Source organism: Python bivittatus, unplaced genomic scaffold (assembly GCF_059951505.1).
Source record: "Python bivittatus isolate LINGU-HERP-01145 unplaced genomic scaffold, Pbiv_v1 ctg000080_np1212, whole genome shotgun sequence".
In the NCBI taxonomy this organism is placed as follows: Eukaryota; Metazoa; Chordata; class Lepidosauria; order Squamata; family Pythonidae; genus Python; species Python bivittatus.
The window spans coordinates 87,977,101-87,999,342 of NW_028277035.1; the positions used below are offsets into that span (position 1 = coordinate 87,977,101).

A 22,242-nucleotide genomic window follows, 5' to 3' on the forward strand; every position below is an offset into this window, starting at 1 on the left:
GCCCTGATTCTTGTTAACTATGAAGATTGGGAGATTGGGAATTATCCTCCCTTTAAGTATTGAGACCAGCGTATCTGGAAAATTTCAGCAGTTGCTCCTAGGCTGCCTGCATAGACTTTGCTTCACAGATTTCAGTGGAAGTGTTCCCTCTGCGTGTATAGAGACCACCTCAGGAAGCCCTTGAAGCAGCCTTTAAGAGGATGTGCTGCCTCAGCAGCCCTTCTAGAGGGGTATTTTGTCCAGCTTGCAAAATTGAAAATGAATACTTTATTTCATGATAGTGTGTGTCCTCTTTTAAGAACCAGGGCCTGGCTCTCCCTCAGAATGGATCAGAGCTGCTCCTGGATTCCTCTCTCACATTCACACACCCACACACACCCACCCAAGTCCCACACTCTTGTCTGGGACTAGTAAACTTGCACGCTACTCTCATGGGAGTGCACTGCATCGGGGCGGACACCAGACAGCACCACGGTGAGCAGCCAACATTCCAGTTCCCATTTTTCCTTAGAGAAACCGCCTGCACGGGAAGAGTCTACAAGCCTGGCTCCAGGGCAGCAAGGACCGACTGCTTAGTTCATTTGGGCTCCATCCCACGGTTGCAGCCAGGGTCTCTGATGGCAGCTACAGAATATGATGGGGAAAGGAAGGAAATCCCATACCAAATGATCTCTGCATCCTCTCCAGCTACTATGAAGGTAGACTCCTTCTAGCCAAGCCTGATTATTGATGCCTTTAGTCAGTTGCAGAATTGTCGTGTTAATACACAAGATTTGCTGTGGCTGCCTTCTGCAATGTTTTTTCAACTTCCCATTCTAGCCTACCACCTTGTACCATTCTGGTACTTACCAGGTCCAGCCCAAATTAGCTTTCTGAGATCACCCAAGGTTAACTAGGTTTCACCTAACTGGGTCTCAGCTACTGTGGGGAGAAGTGAGGAAAGCTTGGAGCCCTGAGCAATGTCTGCTCTAAGAGCAAAGCTTCTCCTCTTTCAGCAGAAGACTTTAGTTGTGTTTAGCAGAGCAGGCAGGAGTAGCAGTTATTGTAGGAGGCCCTCCTCTGCTCAGTGAAATAAAACACCTTGGAGAGAAAATGCATCTAAGCCAGTGTTTCTCAACCTTGGCAGCTGTAAGATGAGTGGACTTGAACTCCCAGAATTCCCTGCAGGCTGGGGAATTCTGGAAATTGAAGTCCATTCATCTTACAGCTGCCAAGGTTGAGAAACACTGATCTAATCCCTTAGCATATATCTTCTCAGCTTGTAGCTGTTCTTAAAAGCACTGAAAATGTGGGACCGTGACTTTTTTTAGAAAAGTCAAGGCTACATCCATCATTTGTGGTACCTTTCCTACTAATCTCTAAACAGGGCCTTTGCCCTGTTCAAACTGCTGCTACCCACATTCACTTGTTTTGCTGAACTTTTCACGTTAGCTTGGACAGTACAAGACTCAAGTGCTGTCTCGCTAACTGAAAAGAACAGGGAATAGAGGTGTCCGCAGGATCTGATGGTTCCATCAAAATGTCAAAATGATTATCTTGACACAAGTGTCACCCTTTTTGTATGTGTGTGAGACACCACAATGCATGTACAAAATGGGCAGAGCTTGCCTGGCAGGGTTTGTTTCACCATTCACGCCCCTCAGGACACCCACAATGGTAAATACAAAGCCTCATCCAAACGAACATTAATACAGCGATCGATTATGTGCCATCAAGTCAGTGTCAACTCTAAGGGAACACATGCATTTTCTCCATGATGATCTGTCCCTAACTTAGTCCTTCAGATCTTCCAAAATACGACGAGGGTCAGCCAAAAAAACTACCTCTGGAGGGAAGAAGAAGAAAAAGAAATTGGATGTTAAGTTCCCCATAAAATGCACAGGTCACTTCCAGCACTCAAATCCTTGTTTCTTTTTTAATTGAATTATTTGTACATAATGAAAAGCTTGTGCCTTGTGAGTCAACGACTGTACTCTCTCATCTGGTCCCGATAGTGACCTGCCAGACACGAACCAGGTTATCTGTGTAGCCAGCAAACAAAGTCTGAAAGGACAAGGAGAGAAAAAAGCAATGTGAACCGAAGGGTAAGCGGGCGGGATGCTAAATGGTGTTGAAGCTGTTTCTTGAAGTTCTCTCTCCCCCACTCAGCCCTTGAAACCTGCACACCCAGAACTAGGTGAAACACACAAAAATTGCCCACCATCTATACCAACAGCTGAATGCTGGTAGCACTCCCAACTATTCCTGCCATCCACAACTCCCAGCCGTAAGACAAAGCACTGTAACTAAAGCGCTCTGAACGGCCGCTAGCCCAAATGCGGTAACGTATTTAAATATTTTGTATACCATGTAAGTAGGAGCAAGTATGCTCAGGGGTTCTATTCTTGCTCGGTAAGGCAACTGATTTTATTTACTTACCATAGTATACAAAAATAAATCACTGAAAACATGCCAGTGATTTAGGAATTCAGGGACCAGGCACATGGGATTTTCATCCCTACTAACACCCCTTCCCTAAATGATTTCCCTTCAAAGTGAACCATGCCGCAAAATCTCTATGTGCAAGTTCCCCGCTCAAAAGTCCAGCCACTGGTCAAGCCTCCTGCCCTCCTAATGGAGAAGGCCACTTACATGATTCCCTAGAGGCCGCTGGGATTCTCCTATCTTACCTGTCCATCAGCAGACCAGGCCAATGAGGTGCACTGAGGGGGTTCTGCCTTGCTGCTGGTGGTGATCACTTCCTGTTTGAGCTCATCCACAATGATTTTACCTTCTAGATCCTGTCAGAAAGTAAGATTGGAAACAGAGATCAAAGAGAGATCACCATGACTTTTCCTCAATCTCCAACTATACTGAGGGCAACAGGCTCAGAAACAGCCTCTGGTTTTCCACATGGGAAGTAATGTCAGATGGCATTCTGTGTTTCATCACAGCATAAATACATCCCCTTGCCCTTAAGCTCCTGAAATCACAGCAAACCTACACAGATATGTCAGGAGCATACAATGCTAACTCAAAAGATGGCTCTCTCCATCATCAGCAAAAATTAAGTATCTATTCTGGTATGCCCTTGTCCTCTGATGATCCTTCCTTCCCGTTCTTCTCTAGTTGTCTCCACTTAGTGTCCAATCTGTAAGCCTGAGACACAATTTACACCACTCCTAGAACTGGCATGACAAATATCAAAAGCCAACAGACATCAAAGAGAGGCACAGATACCTCTCTGAGCAGCAGTATCTAGTGCCAGAAGGAACTCTTTAAAATTAATGCTCCAAAGCTTTTTTTTTTTTTTTGGTCCTTCTGTGTCAGTTATTACTCTGAGCCCGTGGGCAGGGGTTGTCTTAACTGTTCTTCTTTGCACAGCACTTAGAACACATCGGCTATTTCAGCATACCCATATCTTGATGCTGGGGCCTGTGGCAGCACACAGCCAGTAGCGGTTTGGGCTGAAGCATAAGGCGTTGATGATGTCCCCACCATCCAGCGTGTACAGGTGCTTGCCTTCGTTCAAGTCCCACAACATTGCCTGCCCATCCTAGAATGGAGAAAGAAGTCAATTGATAGAGTCCGTTTTAGCCATTCGTTCTTCTTCCTTCTTTATAAAGTTGCAAACTTTCAAGTACTTCTCCAAAATTTAACATATTCTCCATTTAAAGCTCAAAAATAAACCTGTATTAACACACTACATAATCCCCCTTCGTAATACAACACCCCTTGAGGGATTCCCTTCAACACCAGGTCTATTTCTGGCCAGCACACTCTTCCGCTCTACTGCATCCAGTTTCCAAGTGAGCAGGTTGAATATGAATGTCACCGTACAGATCCATTTTTAATGCCAGATGAACGTCTCAATTGGCCACATAATAAAAATGAATATATCACAAGCTATTATACCATAAGCTAACATACTTAATTGTGGATCTACCTTCCCTTCAGAACGCTTAATTAAGTCATACCCTATCCTTCAATTTAATGAGATAAATTACTTTCTCCAAAGTGTTGTGGGGGGAGGAAGGAGACCTCCCATATAAACTTTGGACAGCTCAGAAACAGAGTGTGAGTTTTATCTGCACGGGGATAAAGTCAGATGGCGCTCGTGTGTTTCATCATAGCTGAGCCAGACTTCCTGTAACCAATAGGGATGGAAAGAATGTCACCCGCCAGGAAAAAAGCTAAGATGAAGAAACGGCACAGAGAGCTACAAGCCACTAAACTCAAGCCTTCCTCCTGACCTTTTAAGACAAGGTACTGTATACTTCAAATATCCCTTTCCAGTCTTTCTAGGAAAACCATCACCAAAATGGGATTTCCTAAGAAACTGGTTTTGATCCCTCATTGCTCATTCTAAGAACATGACCACATAAAAAACATTAGCTACAGAAATTAAAATATGGTGAAAACCTGAGCTGCTCCAGTGAGGATTCTTCTTACCTTAAGGAGGGGAAACAAACGAATTGGCCCAGCTGAAGAGCTAAATCTCTCTCCTTAGAGAGTCAGCTTCGGAGCCACTAATTGCAGGCATCTACTCTCTAATGGTGCAATTAAAAGATACTGGGAGGAGTACTTTCCCCTTACATATCCTGAGTCAAACAGGGGCAGGCTGTTAGTTTTAGCCAGATTCTTTTTCTCTGCAGAAGGCATCTGCCTAGCTAACTTTCATTAGAATTCCCAATTTTATAAGCTGGAAAACAGAAAATGAAAACCACAAGGCTGTGTTTTAAATTGCCAGACTTACCTTGCCACCAGAAGCACACAGTGACCCATCAGGAGAGACAGTCACTGTGTTCAGGTAGCCAGTGTGCCCAATGTGGTTAGTCTTCAGCTTGCAATTGGCCAAGTTCCATACCTACAAGATGGAGGAAACCCATATAAGGAGCTGAAGGGGATGTGTGAGTGGTAGATTGCAGGCATGCAGTCAGTACCCATCAGTAGAAAAAGTATTTCAGAGATGCACTACTGTATGCTTATGTCTTTATGAAAAAAAAATGTAGCAAAGTCTTCTAAGATAACCTGCAAGTGAAAAGAATCTCAGCCTGCAAAAAAGATTCAAATCTACTTAAGATAACCAAAAAGGGGAGTCTGTAAACATTTACTGCTGGAGGATAACAGGACATGCTACTATTTTTAAATTTTTGCTTCCTTCAAGAGTACCTCTTCGGCAGATCTGATGGATTTATAAGGTCATAGTGCTCCCACCCGCTTGTCTCCAGCCTCCCTTCCCTGACATATAACAGATGAAAGGGAATGAAGAGATTCTAGGTTGTTCATAAACCTGCAAGGAATCTCTTTTGTGATGGGGGTCCTCCAAATAAAAGAGGCAGGGGCTGCAGATCCCAGACCCTGATTCCCCTCACCTTGACCAACTTGTCCCAGCCACAGGAAACAATGATGGGGTTGCTGCTGTTGGGGGAGAAGCGTACACAGGACACCCACTCAGAGTGGCTTTCGTCCTATAGGAGAGAGAAAAGGAACAGGAAAGAAAAGCATTTCCACACCCAATCCTTTGGTACTACAGTTTACTAGCAACACAATAAATTAAGCTGTAATTTTTAAAAAGAACTTACCTGTTGTTTCACAATCCCTATTTGAAAGTACACATCTGAACAAATGAATTGTATTTACACATTATCTTCTCATTACTTTTGCCCCTACAATTCCTCCCTTCTCTTCTTTGGGGTAGAAATTTATAACAAACACATTCCTTGAGCAGTAACACATCTTTACCTAAGAAAGTCTAGTAAAGTATCCAGTACGTGGATAGTGCTACATAAATAAATATTAACTAAGACAACTAAAAGCCAAGTGAGAGCATCACATTTCCTTCCAAAACCAATCCACTTAAGTGCCAAGGAATCTTCTCCTCCCTAGTATATCCAACAGAACCAGAGCTACCTTTGAGAAAGTCGATGTTATGACTTCACCCTGCTGGTCTTGCACTGAATAGACCTGTTTCTATTAACAGCTAAATTTCTTGGTGCTTTTCAAGTCAGACATGGCTGTGAGCCAGCTGTAGACTTATCTAAGACCATCTTAAGTGGCACCTAATTTAAAGACTGTCACGTTAACTGAGCTTTAAGGGCATCCAATCCAAGATCTGGAAGAAGAGGCTTACTTGCACAGTGTACTTGCAGACACCCAAGGTGTTCCAGAGTTTGATGGTTTTGTCTCTGGAACCTGAGACAATCTGGCGGTTGTCAGAAGAGAAGGCCACGCTCAGCACGTCCTTGGTATGGCCCACAAAACGACGGGTGGTTGTGCCTCTGAAAGGAAGACGATTTGGCACATTATTTCCCTGCACTGGAATGTGGTAGAGGAGGAACCCCCGAAACAAAGCACTTCTTTCTCTGTTTCACCATTTCACCTTTAGCAAATTGTAATATTCTCCTAACTCTAAGTGTGGGCCAAACCCATCCCTAGCGACTATAATATAATTAATTTATTACCAACTATATTGGTGTTGCTTTTCATCCTACTTATCACTTGAATAATGCAATATACGTAGCCTTCAAAACCAACAAAAATTATTTTTCCCATTGCAATGGCAAAGCATATCATTGAAGCTCAGTGGGGTCTGTAGATATGGATCAGATTTAGTTGCTGGGAATGTAGGAAGCAACCAGAAAAGAATTAGGCATATAAACCTAGACAACAAGAAATGCACAGCACTTCCTGAGATAGAGAAGCATTTTTTTCCTCCAACTTGCACTCACGTAGTAAGATCCCAGAGACGAAGTGTCCCATCCCAAGAGCCGGAGAGGGCAAACTGCCCGTCTGAAGATATGACCACATCACTGACAAAGTGAGAGTGGCCTCGTAGGGCTCGCTGGGGAATCCCGTAGTTAGTTTCATCTCTTGTTAACTTCCACATGATGATGGTCTTATCTGTAAGAGGGTACAAAAGGTTTTCCTTTACATTCAATATCAACCCAGGAAAATGCCCAGAAAAGCCAAGTTATTGATCCCCACCCCACAACCTACTGCATCTAAGATCCTGCATTTCATCCTGTTCCCAAGTTTAATTCTTGGTGCGGTGATAAAGCCCCATCTGGACTCCACAGTTCGAGTTGCAAGTACAATTTGATTAAAAGCTCTCCCTTGATCAGCAGTTTTTCACCCAAAATCTATCGTCACTGGTAGAAGGCTAGTTAAAAATAACCCTCCTGTCTTTTAGTTTGAATGACAGGGATGAGCACTATGGTCCACCATAGTCCAATTCCTAGTAGTCTTCAGCACTGGCCGAAAATGAGAAAAGCACCAGTTTTCAATCCACTGAATGTGAAATTAACTCTTTGATGTGGAAGTACATTCTACATATACGATAGTCATCACACAACATAATCTAGACCAGTTTCTCAACCTTGACAACTTTAAGATGTATGGACTTCAACTCCCAGAATTCCCCAGCCAGCATGCTGGCTAGGGAATTCTGGGAGTTGAAGTCCACACATCTTAAAGTTGCCACGGTTGAGAAACACTGATCTAGACCTTGTTAAGAATGTAAAACCCCAGGAACAAGATATCTGCCAAAATCTTCCCACTAAAATTAAGCATCTTCAATTAAAAGTGAGTTGCCTTAACCATTTGAGGAATGCTTCAAATTCTAAATGGAGCTATTTTGACCTTATTTCCAACATGAATTAATGAAGGAATTTCACATTAAAAAGGTTTTGCACACCCCTACTACTCCATTGGCAAACTCCTTAACATCCTGGACAGAAGAAACTCCCTCATTCCTTACATTCCACAGTGTAAAACTGTCCCCTTTTAATCATCTACTTGTGCATTAAAAAAGCACATAGAAAAACATCGTCAGTAGAAGAGCTTTGGAGCACCATCTTTGCAGGTTTCTAAAGTGTTATTATATTTTTATCCTGCCTTTTTTATATATAACTCAAGGTGAACATACTTAATATTCCTGCATCCTATTTTCCCCACAACAATAACCTTGAGAGGTGGGTTGGGCTGAGAGACAGTAATTGGTTAAAAGTTACCCAGCCTGCTTTATTAATATCATCATCATCATCCCTGCTTCTTAGGCACTAACCTAAGAGGCTATAGTCCTTCTTTTGGAGGAGGAGAGGCATAAACATTATAACAACACAAATGCTCCAAAGATGTAACTCTATTTGCTCCCAAGTGAGAAGTGAGTTACCCCAAAATGGAGTTGCCTAACATGAAATACTCACTGGACTTTTCCTGTAATCCAGGAAGGGGCAATAGGTAGACAAGGTGATCTCAGTAGATGATCAGTAAACATTTCTGATCCCAATTGTTTGATAATTGCTAGAACTGGAAAATAAAGGTCTCTATAACAAACCACTAACAAAATTACTGCACGAGAAGAGTTGGTGGGAGGGAAGACACCAGGAACCAATTTGTGCATGAAAGTCCTTCTTGGCACAGTTCTGCTCCTGATCACAAATGATCTGGGCTAAGCACATGCTCAGGCATTTTCTTGAAAAGGTGGTTTACCTGGCTCACTATTTTACACCTGGATCTAGCTGATATACCTTGGAATTCCAACCAAAAAATGGCTTACAAGCCTGAAATCTTTCTCTCTTCCCCACACTAATGCACAAGCCTGAGATTTTTAACAGCCCCACCTTCTTGTGGGCCACTGCTAGTTTAAGCAAACTGCTTTGAAGGTTGGACGGACAAACCCTAACAGAAACTGTTCCGTTTTCTTTCTCGATCCCCTCCTGTCCCATCATAATTGCAGGACGTGTCTTCAGACCTCATTGAAAAGATCAGTAGACAATGTCAGATTTAATCATTGGGACGGATGTGTCTCCCCTCTCGTAGATTTGGAACTGTCCCGCATTCTGAACTCAACATCCCCCAATTACTCGGCTTGTTCTAATCCTCCTTGCTCAACTCTTCCTAATATTTTGGCCTAGGGCTCTTCCTATCCCGCTCATTCTTAGGACATCATGGTCTCTCCCCTAAACTGCATCCACCCAATCCAGGGCAGAGTTTTCTCCAAAAAGGAAACTGATTCACCAGGTCATGCAAGCCACGCTACCCTCGCTGGTCGCCCATGCCAAGTCTGGTCTCTTCCATGGTTTCTTCCCCGTCATGGTTTCTCCCAGTCTATTCTTTCGGCCACCCCTCTCCCCTCCTAATGGACTGGCCCGCCCTGCTCCTCCTTACCGCGCGAGGCGGAGAGGATCATGTCTGGAAATTGCGGGGTGGTGGCGATCTGGGTCACCCAGCCGTTGTGGCCCTTCAGGGTGCCACGCAGGGTCATCTGCTCCGTCATGGCGGCGGCTGAGAGAGCTCGAGCTCCCGCGGCGGACGGAGGATGGCGTCGGATTCAGCGGCGGTCCTTCGCCCGGACCTGCCAACTCGCCCAGGCCCAGAGAGAGAAAGGAAGAAGCAGCGTCTTCCGGAAGCGGAAATGGCTTCTTTTCACGCGCTCCGGTGCCGGGACCGTACAATATGGCTGCCGCCAGAGAGCGCCTGCGTGTTTAAGCTGGGAAGTTAATAAAAGCAATCTCTAAGAGACATTTCATCGTCAGTAAAGAGCTAGGTTGCAGTGGTACGTCTGCAAATACGATTCTTAGATAACGCGGTGGCGGTTGATTTCCTATAAAATCTAAAGCATAGGCGCTCGGACTGTAGAGCGCTGGCATCTCACTTATCGCGATGCTTTTAGCGGGATTTCTCCGCCTATGGCGAGATTTTGATCGCCTCTTAGGAATTCTAGCATGTAAAATACTGATATTGTAAGGAGCGGGCAGAAGTTCATGAAACTCCCTGCTGCAGAGAAGGTGGGCCCGTTACTGTCTCATCCTCCCAGTTCTCATTCAGGGATAGAAATTTAGGAGGGCTAAGTTTGAAGAAGGGAGCTCTCCGTTGGGGCAGGGAGAGAAGCTTCTCAAAAAGTTTCAGTCTGAAAGTCGTATTCTAGATCGAATCCATGTTTATTCAGAAGTAATGCTCAGAAAGGATTTGCAATCTAGTCTCAGATCATTAAATTGCATGGGGACCTCCAAAGATGAGGTAATGTCTGGGGGACTTTCTGGTGATGGCACCCCATTTTTGGTATTCTTTCTCCAGGGAAATTTGTGAAGTGTTGCCATAGTTTTGGAAGCTATTGCCACAGAGGAAATCTGTGTGGCCACTAAGAGTCGACACCAACTTGCCAGCACATAATCAATTTTATAAACTTGCTTTTAGTTACAAGGTGTAATATAAATCATAAGAAAAAATAAAAGCAATATCATTTTTATTCATTGAATACACCTCTGTTTTACTTTTGCACTAGTTTTCAAAACTGGGGACAGGCATATTAGAAGTTTTGTATTAGAACTTGCCTTTCTCACCCTAGGCCTGTTAAAACAGATCCGGCTATCTTGATCTTGGCAGTGTAGAAAAGAGGAAGCAGCAGCCCTGCCTCAAAACAAATTTGGGAGCAGAGCAAGTTAACAGAAAGCCATGGCTATTTCTGCCACAGATCTTTTTGCTATTATCAGTCTATCTTTAAAAATGGATATCTGGTTTTCCTCCAAAAGATGTTCAGGGAGGCAGAAATACTGGAATGGTGATGATGATGGTGATGATGACAGTAGTAGTAGTAGTAATAATAATAATATATTAAACTTGTATACCATCTAACTCTCAATGACCTGGTGGCTCACAACAATCAAACAAATTGCAATAAAATCAATAAAACATAAAAAATAATAATAAAAGATGGGGGAGACTTAACATGGGAGGAATGGACTGATGCAAAAATCTGATTGGCTTATGCTGATAAGGCAAAAGAAATAAGGAATGGAATATTAATTTCATTCCTCTCTTTTCATCTTCTTTTTAAAGTTAAGATTTCCTTTTCTTTGGTTACAGTACAAATAAAACAAATAAAATACACAAAATACGTAATATAAAATAAAAACACATAGCTGGGCATCATAAAATAACCATCATAATTTCATTCACTATTCTGAGGTACTGTGGAGGAAAAGCAATAGATTCCAAAGGTGACCCATTTTTACCTGGGTTACTTGATGATAAAGAGCATGGAAGTTCCTATGGAAGCTCAGAGAGGATGTATGAAGTCAGACCTCCCTCACTGCCCCCTAAAGAAAACTAAAGCATCTTACAGAAAATGTACCTAGAAGACAAGGTACATAGAAATCTAAACCCAAATAATGAAATATCTAGAAACCTGACCCCAGCTTAAGAGCTGTCATTCCATATGTGAATGATGGGACTATATTTTGACCTTGAGACATCTGTCTACCAAACTTGAGGGTACTTGGAACATGTGATGCTACAGCTACATAATGAACAAGCAGATCTGTTTTATCCAATGGCATCAGTGAGTCTAAAGTTGTCTTCCTAAATCACAGTGAAGGTTCAGCAAAACCATCCTGTAATTGTTTTCTTAGTGCCTGGAATGAGAGTGTGAATGAACAGACTTCACCTGTTTCTGAAAGTCTTCTGCTTGTATACTAGAAGCTCAAGGGTTCTCCAGATGCTCTTGTTTTTTCAGCTTTTCTTGAGCTGAATTTTTCCAATTACATTAAATTACAATTCCCCAAATCCATAGCCAGCTTGAGATATTATATTATTATGTATTATAAGAATGATAAGAGCTGTACTCAAAAATACCTGAAAAGGCATGAGCCAGCAGTGTGCTGCAGCTGCCAGTCTTGGGCTGCATCAACAGACGTATAATATCAAGATCACAGAAAGTAATAGTTCCACTCTATGCTGCACTGATCAGATTGCACCTGGAATACTGTCTCTCAGGTTTGGTCCCCACAATACAAGGAGAACCCTGAGGAGCTGGAAAGAGTGCAGAGAAGAGTGACAAAGATGGGGTGGGGAGCTTCTTCGTAGAACAGTTAAAGGAACTTGACAAGTTTAGCCCAAAGAAGAGAAGGCTAAGGGGAAGCACGACAGCAACCTTTGAATACTTGAAGGGCTGTCACAGGGAAGAGGGTATGGATTTATTCTCCATAGTGCCTGAGGATAGGACGAGAGCCAAGATCTTGAAATCAGGAGGAATTTTGTGACTGTGAGAGCTATTAAGCAGTGAAACAATCTGCCTTCTGGAGTCACAGGGGCTCTGTCACTGGAGAATTTCAAGCAAAGGTTGGACAGCCATTTGTCTGGGGTGATCTGAGAATTCCTGCCCTGGGCAAGAGATTGGATTAGAAGACCTTTAAGGTCCCTACCGGTGATTCTATGACACGCTGGGGAAGTTGGTGTAAACAGGTGAGGATTTTGGGTAGTATTTAGGCAAAATGGACTTGATTCTGTGAGTCCAGAATGCTGCCAACATCATTTTGACATGTAAATGCAATTTAAAGGGAAGAAAATGTGGATTTCTAGGACTAGGATTACAAAGTGCTATGCTCAAATTTTCTTTAAATATATTTGGGATTATAATGAGAGTAATTGTTGATTTATTGGAACCGACTGATGAGTTCTCATCAACTCATAGGTTTAGAGCAGTGTAATAATAAGCTCACACAAACTTTAGCCTGCTTCCCCCCCACACTTTTTTTCCCTTCTGAATTAATCTACTAGCAACCTGGAAATCCAGGTTCATTTTAAAATTATTTCCCACTCATTTGCTTTGCTTATAGTAAATCTAGGCCACCGGTTCAAAGCTTCCATCCAATAAAATTACAACACCCCAGCTAATTCTATAACTTGGGAGTGGACAGTTTTTCTGTCCGGCCTCACCCTATTGGTTATTTATTTAGTTTTACCTCCAAGGGCTAGAGGAGTTGTGCTTGAAAATCCCCCTCCCTGTTTTGTTTTTGGGAGACTTCTGTGCAAAGTTAAGTGTTCTGTTTCTGCAAAGTGGGAAGTGGAACCTAGACTGCTGAAAACAAGAGGTGTTGTCCTTTTTCACCTTTGTCTGGATGTGGAGCGCTCTGCCGTCGCAAAATGGGAGCTACTGGGTGACACGCAGTCACTCCTGGCATCATAACGCGCCGTGCCAGGTAATTGCGGGAGGAAGGGATATCGGAGTGCGTCTGGGGCTCTTGGCAATCATATGGTTCTATATACATTCTATGTATGGCGTATCCGCACGTCTACACCACCAGCGGAACCAATAGAAGTGGTACCAATACGGTATGCAATAGGGCCCTCCTCCTGAAGCACCTGACACCCACAGAATCTGAAGAGTGGGGCACGGACCCATCAAGGAGCAAAGCTTGTCAAGGCAAAACGGCCTTTGGACGTGGATTGCTCATACCTTGCCCGGTTGAGGGAAAGCACCTGAGGTGGAGCCCCCCCCTCCCCAAAATGGAATGACAGCACTTTGCTCCTTGTAATCCATTGATGACCAGCTCTCCTCTTTTCCTCCCTGTCAGCAGGTGCTGCTTTTGCCCCAATATCCTTACTGTATAACGTGACAATATAAAATGAATGGTCTTGACAATCAGCATGCTGTATAATTGGTATACAAATGTATCTAGGTTAGTGTTGAGCGTTCAGCAAACTGCCCAGAGGCACAGAGGAGGCAGGCTCAGTATAAACATTCAATAGCAGTGTAATAATCCCCCCACCCCGCAGTCTGGAGATCATAATAGTGACAGTAATTACTAGAGCTGTGCACACTTTGAAAACAATGAGGAAAAAGTGCTGCAGACATTGTTTAAGGGCAACCCCTCTCTGTTCTTCATTAAAAGTTTGATTTTTTTCAGGCTTCTGCACAAGCCTGAAAAACAGATGCTCTTTTAAGAAATCCACTGATTGAAGTTAAGGTGACTCTTAAAAGTATGACACCTTTTTCCAGGCTTTTTTCCCCCAGCCTGAAAAACGTTGGGCTCTTCCAGGGAAGAGGAGAGTGGTGCCATTGGACCTGGGTGAAATCCCAAGCATTTCTTCCAAATTATTTTCAAAGCAGCCACCGCTCCGTTACAGCATTTCTCTGGCCGTCCCACTGCTGTCGCTCTACTAAAATGACTCAGCTCAAGAATGCTTCTGCTGACTTGCAGGATTCACTCCAGGCATGCTTCCTTATCAGCCAGAACAGCCCACCAAACACACACAGTTGGGTTTCTGTAATGCAGTGCTTATCGTGTCTGTCTCGCACACAAAAGGTCCCTGGTTTGAAACTAGGCAGGAACAGCCAAAGGTTTTTCACCTTATAAGGAATATCTATCAAAATGACATTTGATGCTGGTTGGTTATAAATGCAGTGTTTTGTTTTACAGATTAATTTGAATAGATCCATCCTTAATATTAAATTCAGTTAAACATAGTTTGCTTGTTTCTAATTACTGATAGGTTTGTACATTCATTAAGCAATATAAATATTGCTTCTTTCATGTTTTATTCTGAAATTTAATTTGACAGGGAAGCCCATGAATTTAGAGAATATCTGTAAAAATCAAATAAAGTGAGAGAATTGATCCAAAAAAAAAAAAAAAAGATGTGCCAGGTATTTAAGCTTCCATTTACTATTTCTTACAGTCAAGGGTAATTAAAAACTCAGGGTGTATTCATATATCATATATTTTCTTTTTTTAGATTTTTTTATCCCGCCTTTATTATTTCTATAAATAACTCAAGGAGGTGAACATACCTAACACTCCTTCCTCCTCCTATTTTCCCCACAACAACAATCCTATGAGGTAAATTGGGCTGAGAGAGAGGGACTGGCCCAAAGTCACCCAGCCAGCTTTCATGCCCAAGGCCAGACTAGAACTCCCTGTCTCCTGCTTCCCATAATTTTGTTTGGACTGCAAGACTGCAATCTTGCACCCACCTTGGAGTAAATGTTACAAAATTTGAAATCAGTAGGATTGTAAGAATGTATGGGGTTGAATTGACATGTTAGAGTTTAGATTTTAATTTTCAATTAAAACAGTTCCAGAATGGTGGATGTTGTAGTCCAGCAATGTTTGGAGATCCATGTTTGTGAACAGCTGGAGAAGTCAAATATAAATTTAGTTCTAGTCAGAGTGGGGCTATTGTTTTGGAGCCCTTTTTTTGGTCAAAATGGGATTTCTATTTTGTTTAATCATGGTGTTTGAGATGATACCCATCATGTTTAGTTACACATTTAATTATCTGAAAATCTGGAGAGAAAAAAAAGCAATGTTGAGTTTATGAAGCTTTCAAGCAGTCAAGTTGATGTTAGATTTGCAGATGACATAATTTTAAAAACAAAATGATTGTCAAGGGGTGAAGAATTGGAAATAGCAAGGAAAAACAGACACACAGTCTTTTGTCATTATATAAAAACATAAATTGAGGAACAGATATTTGGGTTTTATTTAAGTCTATTATTATTTTCATACTCAGGTTTTTTTTTCTCTTGAAACAGAATTTCATCACAACATCAAAATATTTTGAAATAGACCAAAGTTTGTTTCAATTATGCTAAGTTGGTTAAATGAGGACAAATATATTTGTTCCTTTAGGTGTCAGCATTATATAGGACTGAAATAAAATTGCACTACTCAAAAATGCCAAATTACCCTTTTTGAATGTTGGTCCATTGCCTGAATATTTATACAATACTGAGTAATTTATATGCAGTATTATTTTATGTTTACGTTATTTGGCAGTATTCAGAGGAATGCCTGCTTGCCCAAACATTAGGCATTGTCCAATGTTCTTTTGTAAAAATCACGTTTAACTATATATGGTCTATTCAAGGAGAGGAGAGTATATCAGGTGTACTCTTAAGTGGGTGTACTTAGGCATCAAGTAAAAAATGGGTTAGCTGCCCTGGCAGTTATTTTATATTTCTTCATATTTATATTTCATTGAGCTTGTAGCTGCATAATTAAAACTTTAAGTTAAAAACTGCTCCATTAATTTTTCTGTAATTAATACTGATGTCACTGATAAAACACAGAATATGAATATTTTAGTCTATCTTTGCTTGTGAGCAGAAGGCTTTAAACTGTTTAATGACACATGCTAATCCATGATTTAATACTGTTTACAAAACAGCAGCTGGGTTCACACAATACACTAAGTCACTCACAAACCACTTTATTGTATGTTTTCCTGTTTTGTAGGGATCTGACTTTCCGAGTCATCTCAATATGCTGTGGTGTAAGTTGTCCTCTGTATAAAATGGGATAAAATGCTGTTTGTAAAACACAGAAGTGTATCCAATATCATGCGATCTTCTCTATTATTTATGCAGGACGTGTGAAATATTAGAAAATATATCTGTACCAACTTACCTAAGAATAAGCTCCACGGACTGCAGTGAAGTACATATGATTACGCGGTACCCATAGTAGGATCCGTCTTGAATACACATGGATAGTATTGAGCTGTTAGACTACAACGCTACGCAACTCACTATTCCTGAAAATTGCCCTCAGAGTAGCTTTTACATAGCGGGACCAATCCTTTCACTGGAGAAAACCTGAGGACGGTACGTTATGGGGGAACACTACATAAAACGTAATCTCCCTCCTCTGTTTCTCCATAGTGAGACAGAATGGGTCTGTCTTTCAAGTTCCGTGGCAACTCTAACCACGCAATAGTGACGTAAACCAACTGGCTGAACATTACCTCTGCCGCTAAGCGTGACGTGCCTCCTCTTTTATTACACCTGGGGGGGAGGAAGAAGGAGCGGAAAACGGTGGAGCCCCCAAACTTCTAAACCTTAGGAAGCCTTCCGAAGCAAGCGAACAACTAACAAGGCTACCAACCGCTATTTTTAAAGTCGGCATGAAAGCTATAGCCTGTGCGGTATGCGGAGGAGAAGTGGACCTGAATGAAAACTGACTCTGCTGAGGTCCTCTCCTGCGGTGCGCCAGAGCCCTCGGGAATCGGAGAAGAGCAGCGGCGGTGGTCGATGCTGTTACGTCAGACTCGAGGCTATATATATTTACATCTCCTGCCCAACGTTGTTCTCAGTGGGAGCTTTCCGTGCGTGGTGTGATTTCCCGTCTCTGTTTGAGAATGGTTCACGGAAAGCGGCAGGGAAATCCTGCTGAAGCTTCTACCGCAAGTAGTTCGGCTCCTAAGAAGGAGAGAAAGAAACGAGTTTCGGGCTCTCTGTCGCAACTGATTCTTCAAGTTTTAGAAACCTGCAGTTCCCGAAAAGGTATCTCGCTGGCTGCTCTCAAAAAGTCTCTGATCGAAGCTGGGTATAACCTGACTAGGAACAATATCCGCCTCAAAAGGGAGCTGCACAATTTGGTCTCCAATGGGGTGCTGATCCGCGTCACCGGCAGCGGTACTTCTGGCTCCTTCAAGTTCGGCAAGAATCAGAGAAAAAAGCCGAAAAAAGCGGCTGTCAAAACGGCCAAAGGGAAAAAAGAGCCTAAAAAGGCCCGAAAGAAACAACCGACAGTTCATAAACCAAAAGGTCTCCAGGGTCGTAAGTCTCCCAACCCTGGAAGGAAACGTCAGGTGAACAAACGTCCCGCAGGGAAACCTCCTCATTAACGAGGTCCTCGCTTTTGCTAACTAAACCGTACAAAAGGCTCTTTTAAGAGCCACTCCGGGATCGCTGAAAGAGCTAGTGGCATTTTCGGATCAGGTCTTTTGCAGAATACAAGTAAACGCCGCCGCTTTTGAACGGTCTCAGGTTAATACTAGATTAGTGTACTCGGAAAAATCGAGGGTTTTAAAAAAATATTTTAGTAGCGTTTGATCATGTAAAGGAAGTTTGTGTCAGATGCCAATTACAGTTCTTCCCTCTTTCCCAGAAGCCTCCCTATTCCCTTATAATATTACCGTACCAGGTAAATAGATGTAGGATTTCAGGATTAAAGTATAATCCAAGCATGTTAAATAGGACTTGTAATACAGGAATGCAGCCTGAAAGCGATAGTTGCTGGCTGATTAATCAGGTAGGTTGAATATTAAAGTTACTAAAGTGGGTAAATGGGTTTGCTAGCAAGAAAGCTTATTTTTATGAGGGGGAGAATGTAGTATTAATGTGGAGAAAACAGCATTTTGGGGAATGTAGTAAACTGAAGTTTTTCTCACCAATATTAAAGGGGAAAATAACTTGATTTCACTGTTCTTTCCAAATTTAGAGGCACAGATCTTATTTTAGTGATTTTCGTAGCAAAGTCAAGCATATTTTATTCTTCCAAATACATTATTTTTGGTTTCTTCATGCCCAATATAGGTTGCTTTCTTTGTTTAGGTCCCTCTTAAAGACTAAATATATGCAATAATAAAAATGGTTTGTTTATATTAGAGGGCAAACAAAATAACATTGGTATATTTATTCCAGTAGTCCCTACTGACTCCATTTCTCTCAAGTTGAAAAATTGGCAGCCCTTTTAACACACGGTAAAATTCAGTTTCAGAACCCTTGAAGTCACTATTTTTCAGAGACTAAAATGTAACTAGATAACCCTGAAAAATGATGTGGCTTAAACTATTTTAATTTACACCACCAGTCTATCAAGTAAAACCTGAGCTGTTATCAGCACAAACCCAAGGCAAGTGGGTAAAATTGATTTCTCAAGCATTATACAAATTTCTATTGTTCACTTTCAGATGGGCAGGGTGGTTTTTATTATCTATTCAGAAACAGGCCTCAGCGAAAATGGCCAATCTAAATCCACAAATCAGCTTTCCATCTATAATTAAGCGTCTTTTCCGTTATTCCCTCTTCAGCTATCCTACAGCCTTTGAAATGTGGCTCTGAAAAGAGCCTTTAGGCCTCACGAGGATCCTTAGCATTTGGGGCTGTAGCCTTCACTCCCTTTTGGCCAAAGCAGCATTTAATTTGATTTGCCCCTTGTCCAGGCCGCCCGACGCCCAGGCGACTCTGGGTGGGCTCTTCTGGAGTTGACCTGCTGCTTTACCGCCTCTGGTACCCCCTAGGTCCCGATGTGGGCGGCGGGGAGAGCTCCCGGCCCAGCAGGAAGACGACCAGCGTATTCGACGAATCTTCTTGTCCCGGGCTACGTATCTGCCGGCTCTTAATTCAAAACCTGGGCGCTCCTCTCCCGACTTACTTGGCATAATCCCTTTTTCGGAAATAGTTTTCTCTCCCCGCCCCCCATAAAGACTATAACTGCCCTCTAGAGCCAAGACCCATTTTCCCGCCAGTTTTTACCACGCCCAAGCAAAACATCGCCCCCTCCTATAACTAACGGCACAAATAAAGCCTCCTTAAATGTCATTGGTTAAAGCCTTACGAAGGAGAAGCGATTTTATCCAATAAGAAACGAGCCCCGTTGATTGATTCTGAGTTAGGGACGAAGAGTGTAAATTACTCAAGCAACCTATATCGAGGGTTAAAGACAGATAATTCTATTAATTTTCGTCCTTCCAAGGACTTTGGGGCAACAAAGCTTAGGGGGCACCAACGAGGCGCCTCATTCTATAACCGAGTGGCCATAAAATTAGTCCCCAATCTTTTTGTTTCCAAGGGCTTGTCTAAAAGTTTTTCATATTCTGTCCTAAAATCAGAAGACGTCTGGCAGCACTTTTTCAGACCAACACATTTTATTAAAAGGCATAAACTTTTTAGCTCAAAAAAGCTTATGTTTTTTTAATAAAATGTGTTAATCTGAAAAGGTGCTACCAGATGCCTGATTTTTGGCTACCGTAGACTAGCACAAACTCTTCCTCTAATGTCCTCTCCTAGACTCCCAGAATTGAAAGAGGCAATTACCCACTGCTCAAGGCAGAAATTCAAATTAAAACTTGAACAGAGCCTACCACCTTTCTAGAAACTTAGTTTCTTTGTTAAATAGCTCTCAGTGCTAGAAATGTTTATAACATTCAATCACAACCTGCTTTCCTGCAATTTGAATCCATTACTCTATGTCCTGAGTCTGGAACTAGAGAGAATGGGGCTTGATCTTTTCTGAGACATCCTGTCAGATATTGGAAATGTGCTGTTTTAGCCTCCTTCGGTGCTCAGTCCTCTTTCCTCAATACTGAACCTTCTCAGGTCCTTCAGTATCCCCTTGCAGGACTTTGTTTCCAATTCTCTCCTCCTCCTCCTCCCCCTTCTCTGAACCTCTTTGCCTGAATTCGTAAAAATGGATTCAGTATTTAAGGTGGGGTCTGATCAACACAGAGTAAAGATGAATGATTACTTCCTATGATTTGGAAATATACCTCTGATGCAGCCCATCATAAAATAGCTTGCCCATTTGCCCAGAAACTATGTGATAGGTGCAGGTGATAGCCAAACACAAAACAACTGCGTCACGGAAACACGCTCACACAGAACAGTTGGAAATCTGGCTCCTTGATTCTCCTCTGGCCAGATCATCCCTTTGGCCTCCTTGGAGCCTGCCCCAAACACTGGTTGGGCCACTTTTTCAACTGGTTCACTTTTTTTCCTTCCTATGTTAGGCCACTTTCTCTTTTTTCAGTATGAGACACCAATCCTTCCTGCTATTCAACTTGCTCCATTTGCTTCCCCCCTCTGTCAGGCCCCCAGTCCTCTCCGCCCCAGTCCTGATCTGGCCATTCCTTCTTCCCCCAATACCCTCTTGGCCTACAGTATTCCAAACCTTTCCACGCTCCTGCAAAGGAATGTAGAGATGACCTTGGGGAAGGAATGAATCAGCTGTTTAGAGAGGAAAAAGGACAACTCAGTCCTGGGAAAGTGGAAAGTATGAGAAAGAAACTCAACCTGTCCTTGGTTCTGCTTGGTATCAGATGAGTCAAGGAAAAACTCTGGCAGGCTTTCAAGAATACATACAGTGGGGCAAAAAAGTATTTAGTCAGCCACCAATTGTGCAAGTTCTCCCACTTAAAAAGATGAGAGAGGCCTGTAATTTTCATCATAGGTATACCTCAACTATGAGAGACAAAATGGGGGAAAAAATCCAGAAAATCACATTGTCTGATTTTTAAAGAATTTATTTGCAAATCATGGTGGAAAATAAGTATTTGGTCAATATCAAAAGTTCATCTCAATACTTTGTTATATATCCTTTGCTGGCAATGACAGAGGTCAAACGTTTTCTGTAAGTCTTCACAAGGTTTTCACACACTGTTGCTGGTATTTTGGCCCATTCCTCCATCCAGATCTCCTCTAGAGCAGTGATGTTTTGGGGCTGTCGCTGGGCAACACAGACTTTCAGCTCCCTCCAAAGGTTTTCCATGGGGTTGAGATCTGGAGACTGGCTAGGCCACTCCAGGACCTTGAAATGCTTCTTACGAAGCCACTCCTTCGTTGCCCAGGCGGTGTGTTTGGGATCATTGTCATGCTGAAAGACCCAGCCACGTTTCATCTTCAGTGCCCTTGCTGATGGAAGGAGGTGTTCACTCAAAATCTCACAATATGTGGCCCCATTCATTCTTTCCTTTACATGGGTCAGTCGTCCTGGTCCCTTTGCAGAACAACAGTCCCAAAGCATGTTTCCACCCCCATGCTTCACAGTAGGTATGGTGTTCTTTGGATGCAACTCAGCATTCTCTCTCCTCCAAACACGACGAGTTGAGTTTAGACCAAAACGTTCTACTTTGGTTTCATCTGACCATATGACATTCTCCCAATCCTCTTCTGGATCATCCAAATGCTCTCTAGCAAACTTCAGATGGCCCCAGACATGTACTGGCTTAAGCAGGGGGACATGTCTGGCGCTGCAGGATTTGAGTCCCTGGCGGCGTAGTGTGTTACTGATGGTAGCCTTTGTTACTTTGGTCCCAGCTCTCTGCAGGTCATTCACTAGGTCCCCCTGTGTGGTTCTGGGATTTTTGCTCACCGTTCTTGTGATCATTTTGACCCCACGGGGTGAGATCTTGCGTGGAGCCCCAGATCGAGGGAGATTATCGGTGGTCTTGTATGTCTTCCATTTTCTAATTATTGCTCCCACAGTTGATTTCTTCACACCAAGCTGCTTGCCTATTGCAGATTCAGTCTTCCCAGCCTGGTGCAGGTCTACAATTTTGTTTCTGGTGTCCTTCAACAGCTCTTTGATCTTGGCCATAGTGGAGTTTGGAGTGTGACTGTTTGAGATTGTGGACAGGTGTCTTTTATACTGATACCAAGGTCAAACAGGTGCCATTACTACAGGTAACGAGTGGAGGACAGAGGAGCCTCTTAAAGAAGTAGTTACAGGTCTGTGAAAGCCAGACATCTTGCTTGTTTGTAGGTGACCAAATACTTATTTTCCACCATGATTTGCAAATAAATTCTTTAAAAATCAGACAATGTGATTTTCTGGATTTTTTTTTCTCATTTTGTCTCTCATAGTTGAGGTATACCTATGATGAAAATTACAGGCCTCTCTCATCTTTTTAAGTGGGAGAACTTGCACAATTGGTGGCTGACTAAATACTTTTTTGCCCCACTGTACCCTACCCTGT

At 42.6% G+C, this 22,242-nt stretch overlaps 2 protein-coding genes across 2 annotated transcripts; one reads left to right on the forward strand and one right to left on the reverse strand.

The window, feature by feature from the left end:
• Window positions 1-1,896: 1,896 nt before the first annotated feature.
• RACK1 (receptor for activated C kinase 1) lies at window positions 1,897-9,379 on the reverse strand. Its single transcript, XM_007431301.3, has 8 exons — window positions 9,151-9,379; window positions 6,711-6,882; window positions 6,113-6,260; window positions 5,355-5,450; window positions 4,736-4,846; window positions 3,395-3,535; window positions 2,670-2,780; window positions 1,897-2,043 (listed from the first exon to the last, which is right to left on the reverse strand). The coding sequence occupies exons 1-8, from the start codon at window positions 9,257-9,259 to the stop codon at window positions 1,978-1,980; spliced, it is 954 nt and encodes a 317-aa protein (XP_007431363.1). The 5' UTR covers window positions 9,260-9,379; the 3' UTR covers window positions 1,897-1,977.
• A 6,793-nt stretch (window positions 9,380-16,172) lies between these two features.
• LOC112541009 (histone H1t-like) lies at window positions 16,173-18,201 on the forward strand. Its single transcript, XM_088134601.1, has one exon. It carries the CDS (start codon window positions 16,903-16,905, stop codon window positions 17,389-17,391), a length of 489 nt encoding a protein of 162 aa, XP_087990727.1. The 5' UTR covers window positions 16,173-16,902; the 3' UTR covers window positions 17,392-18,201.
• The last annotated feature ends 4,041 nt before the right edge of the window (window positions 18,202-22,242 follow it).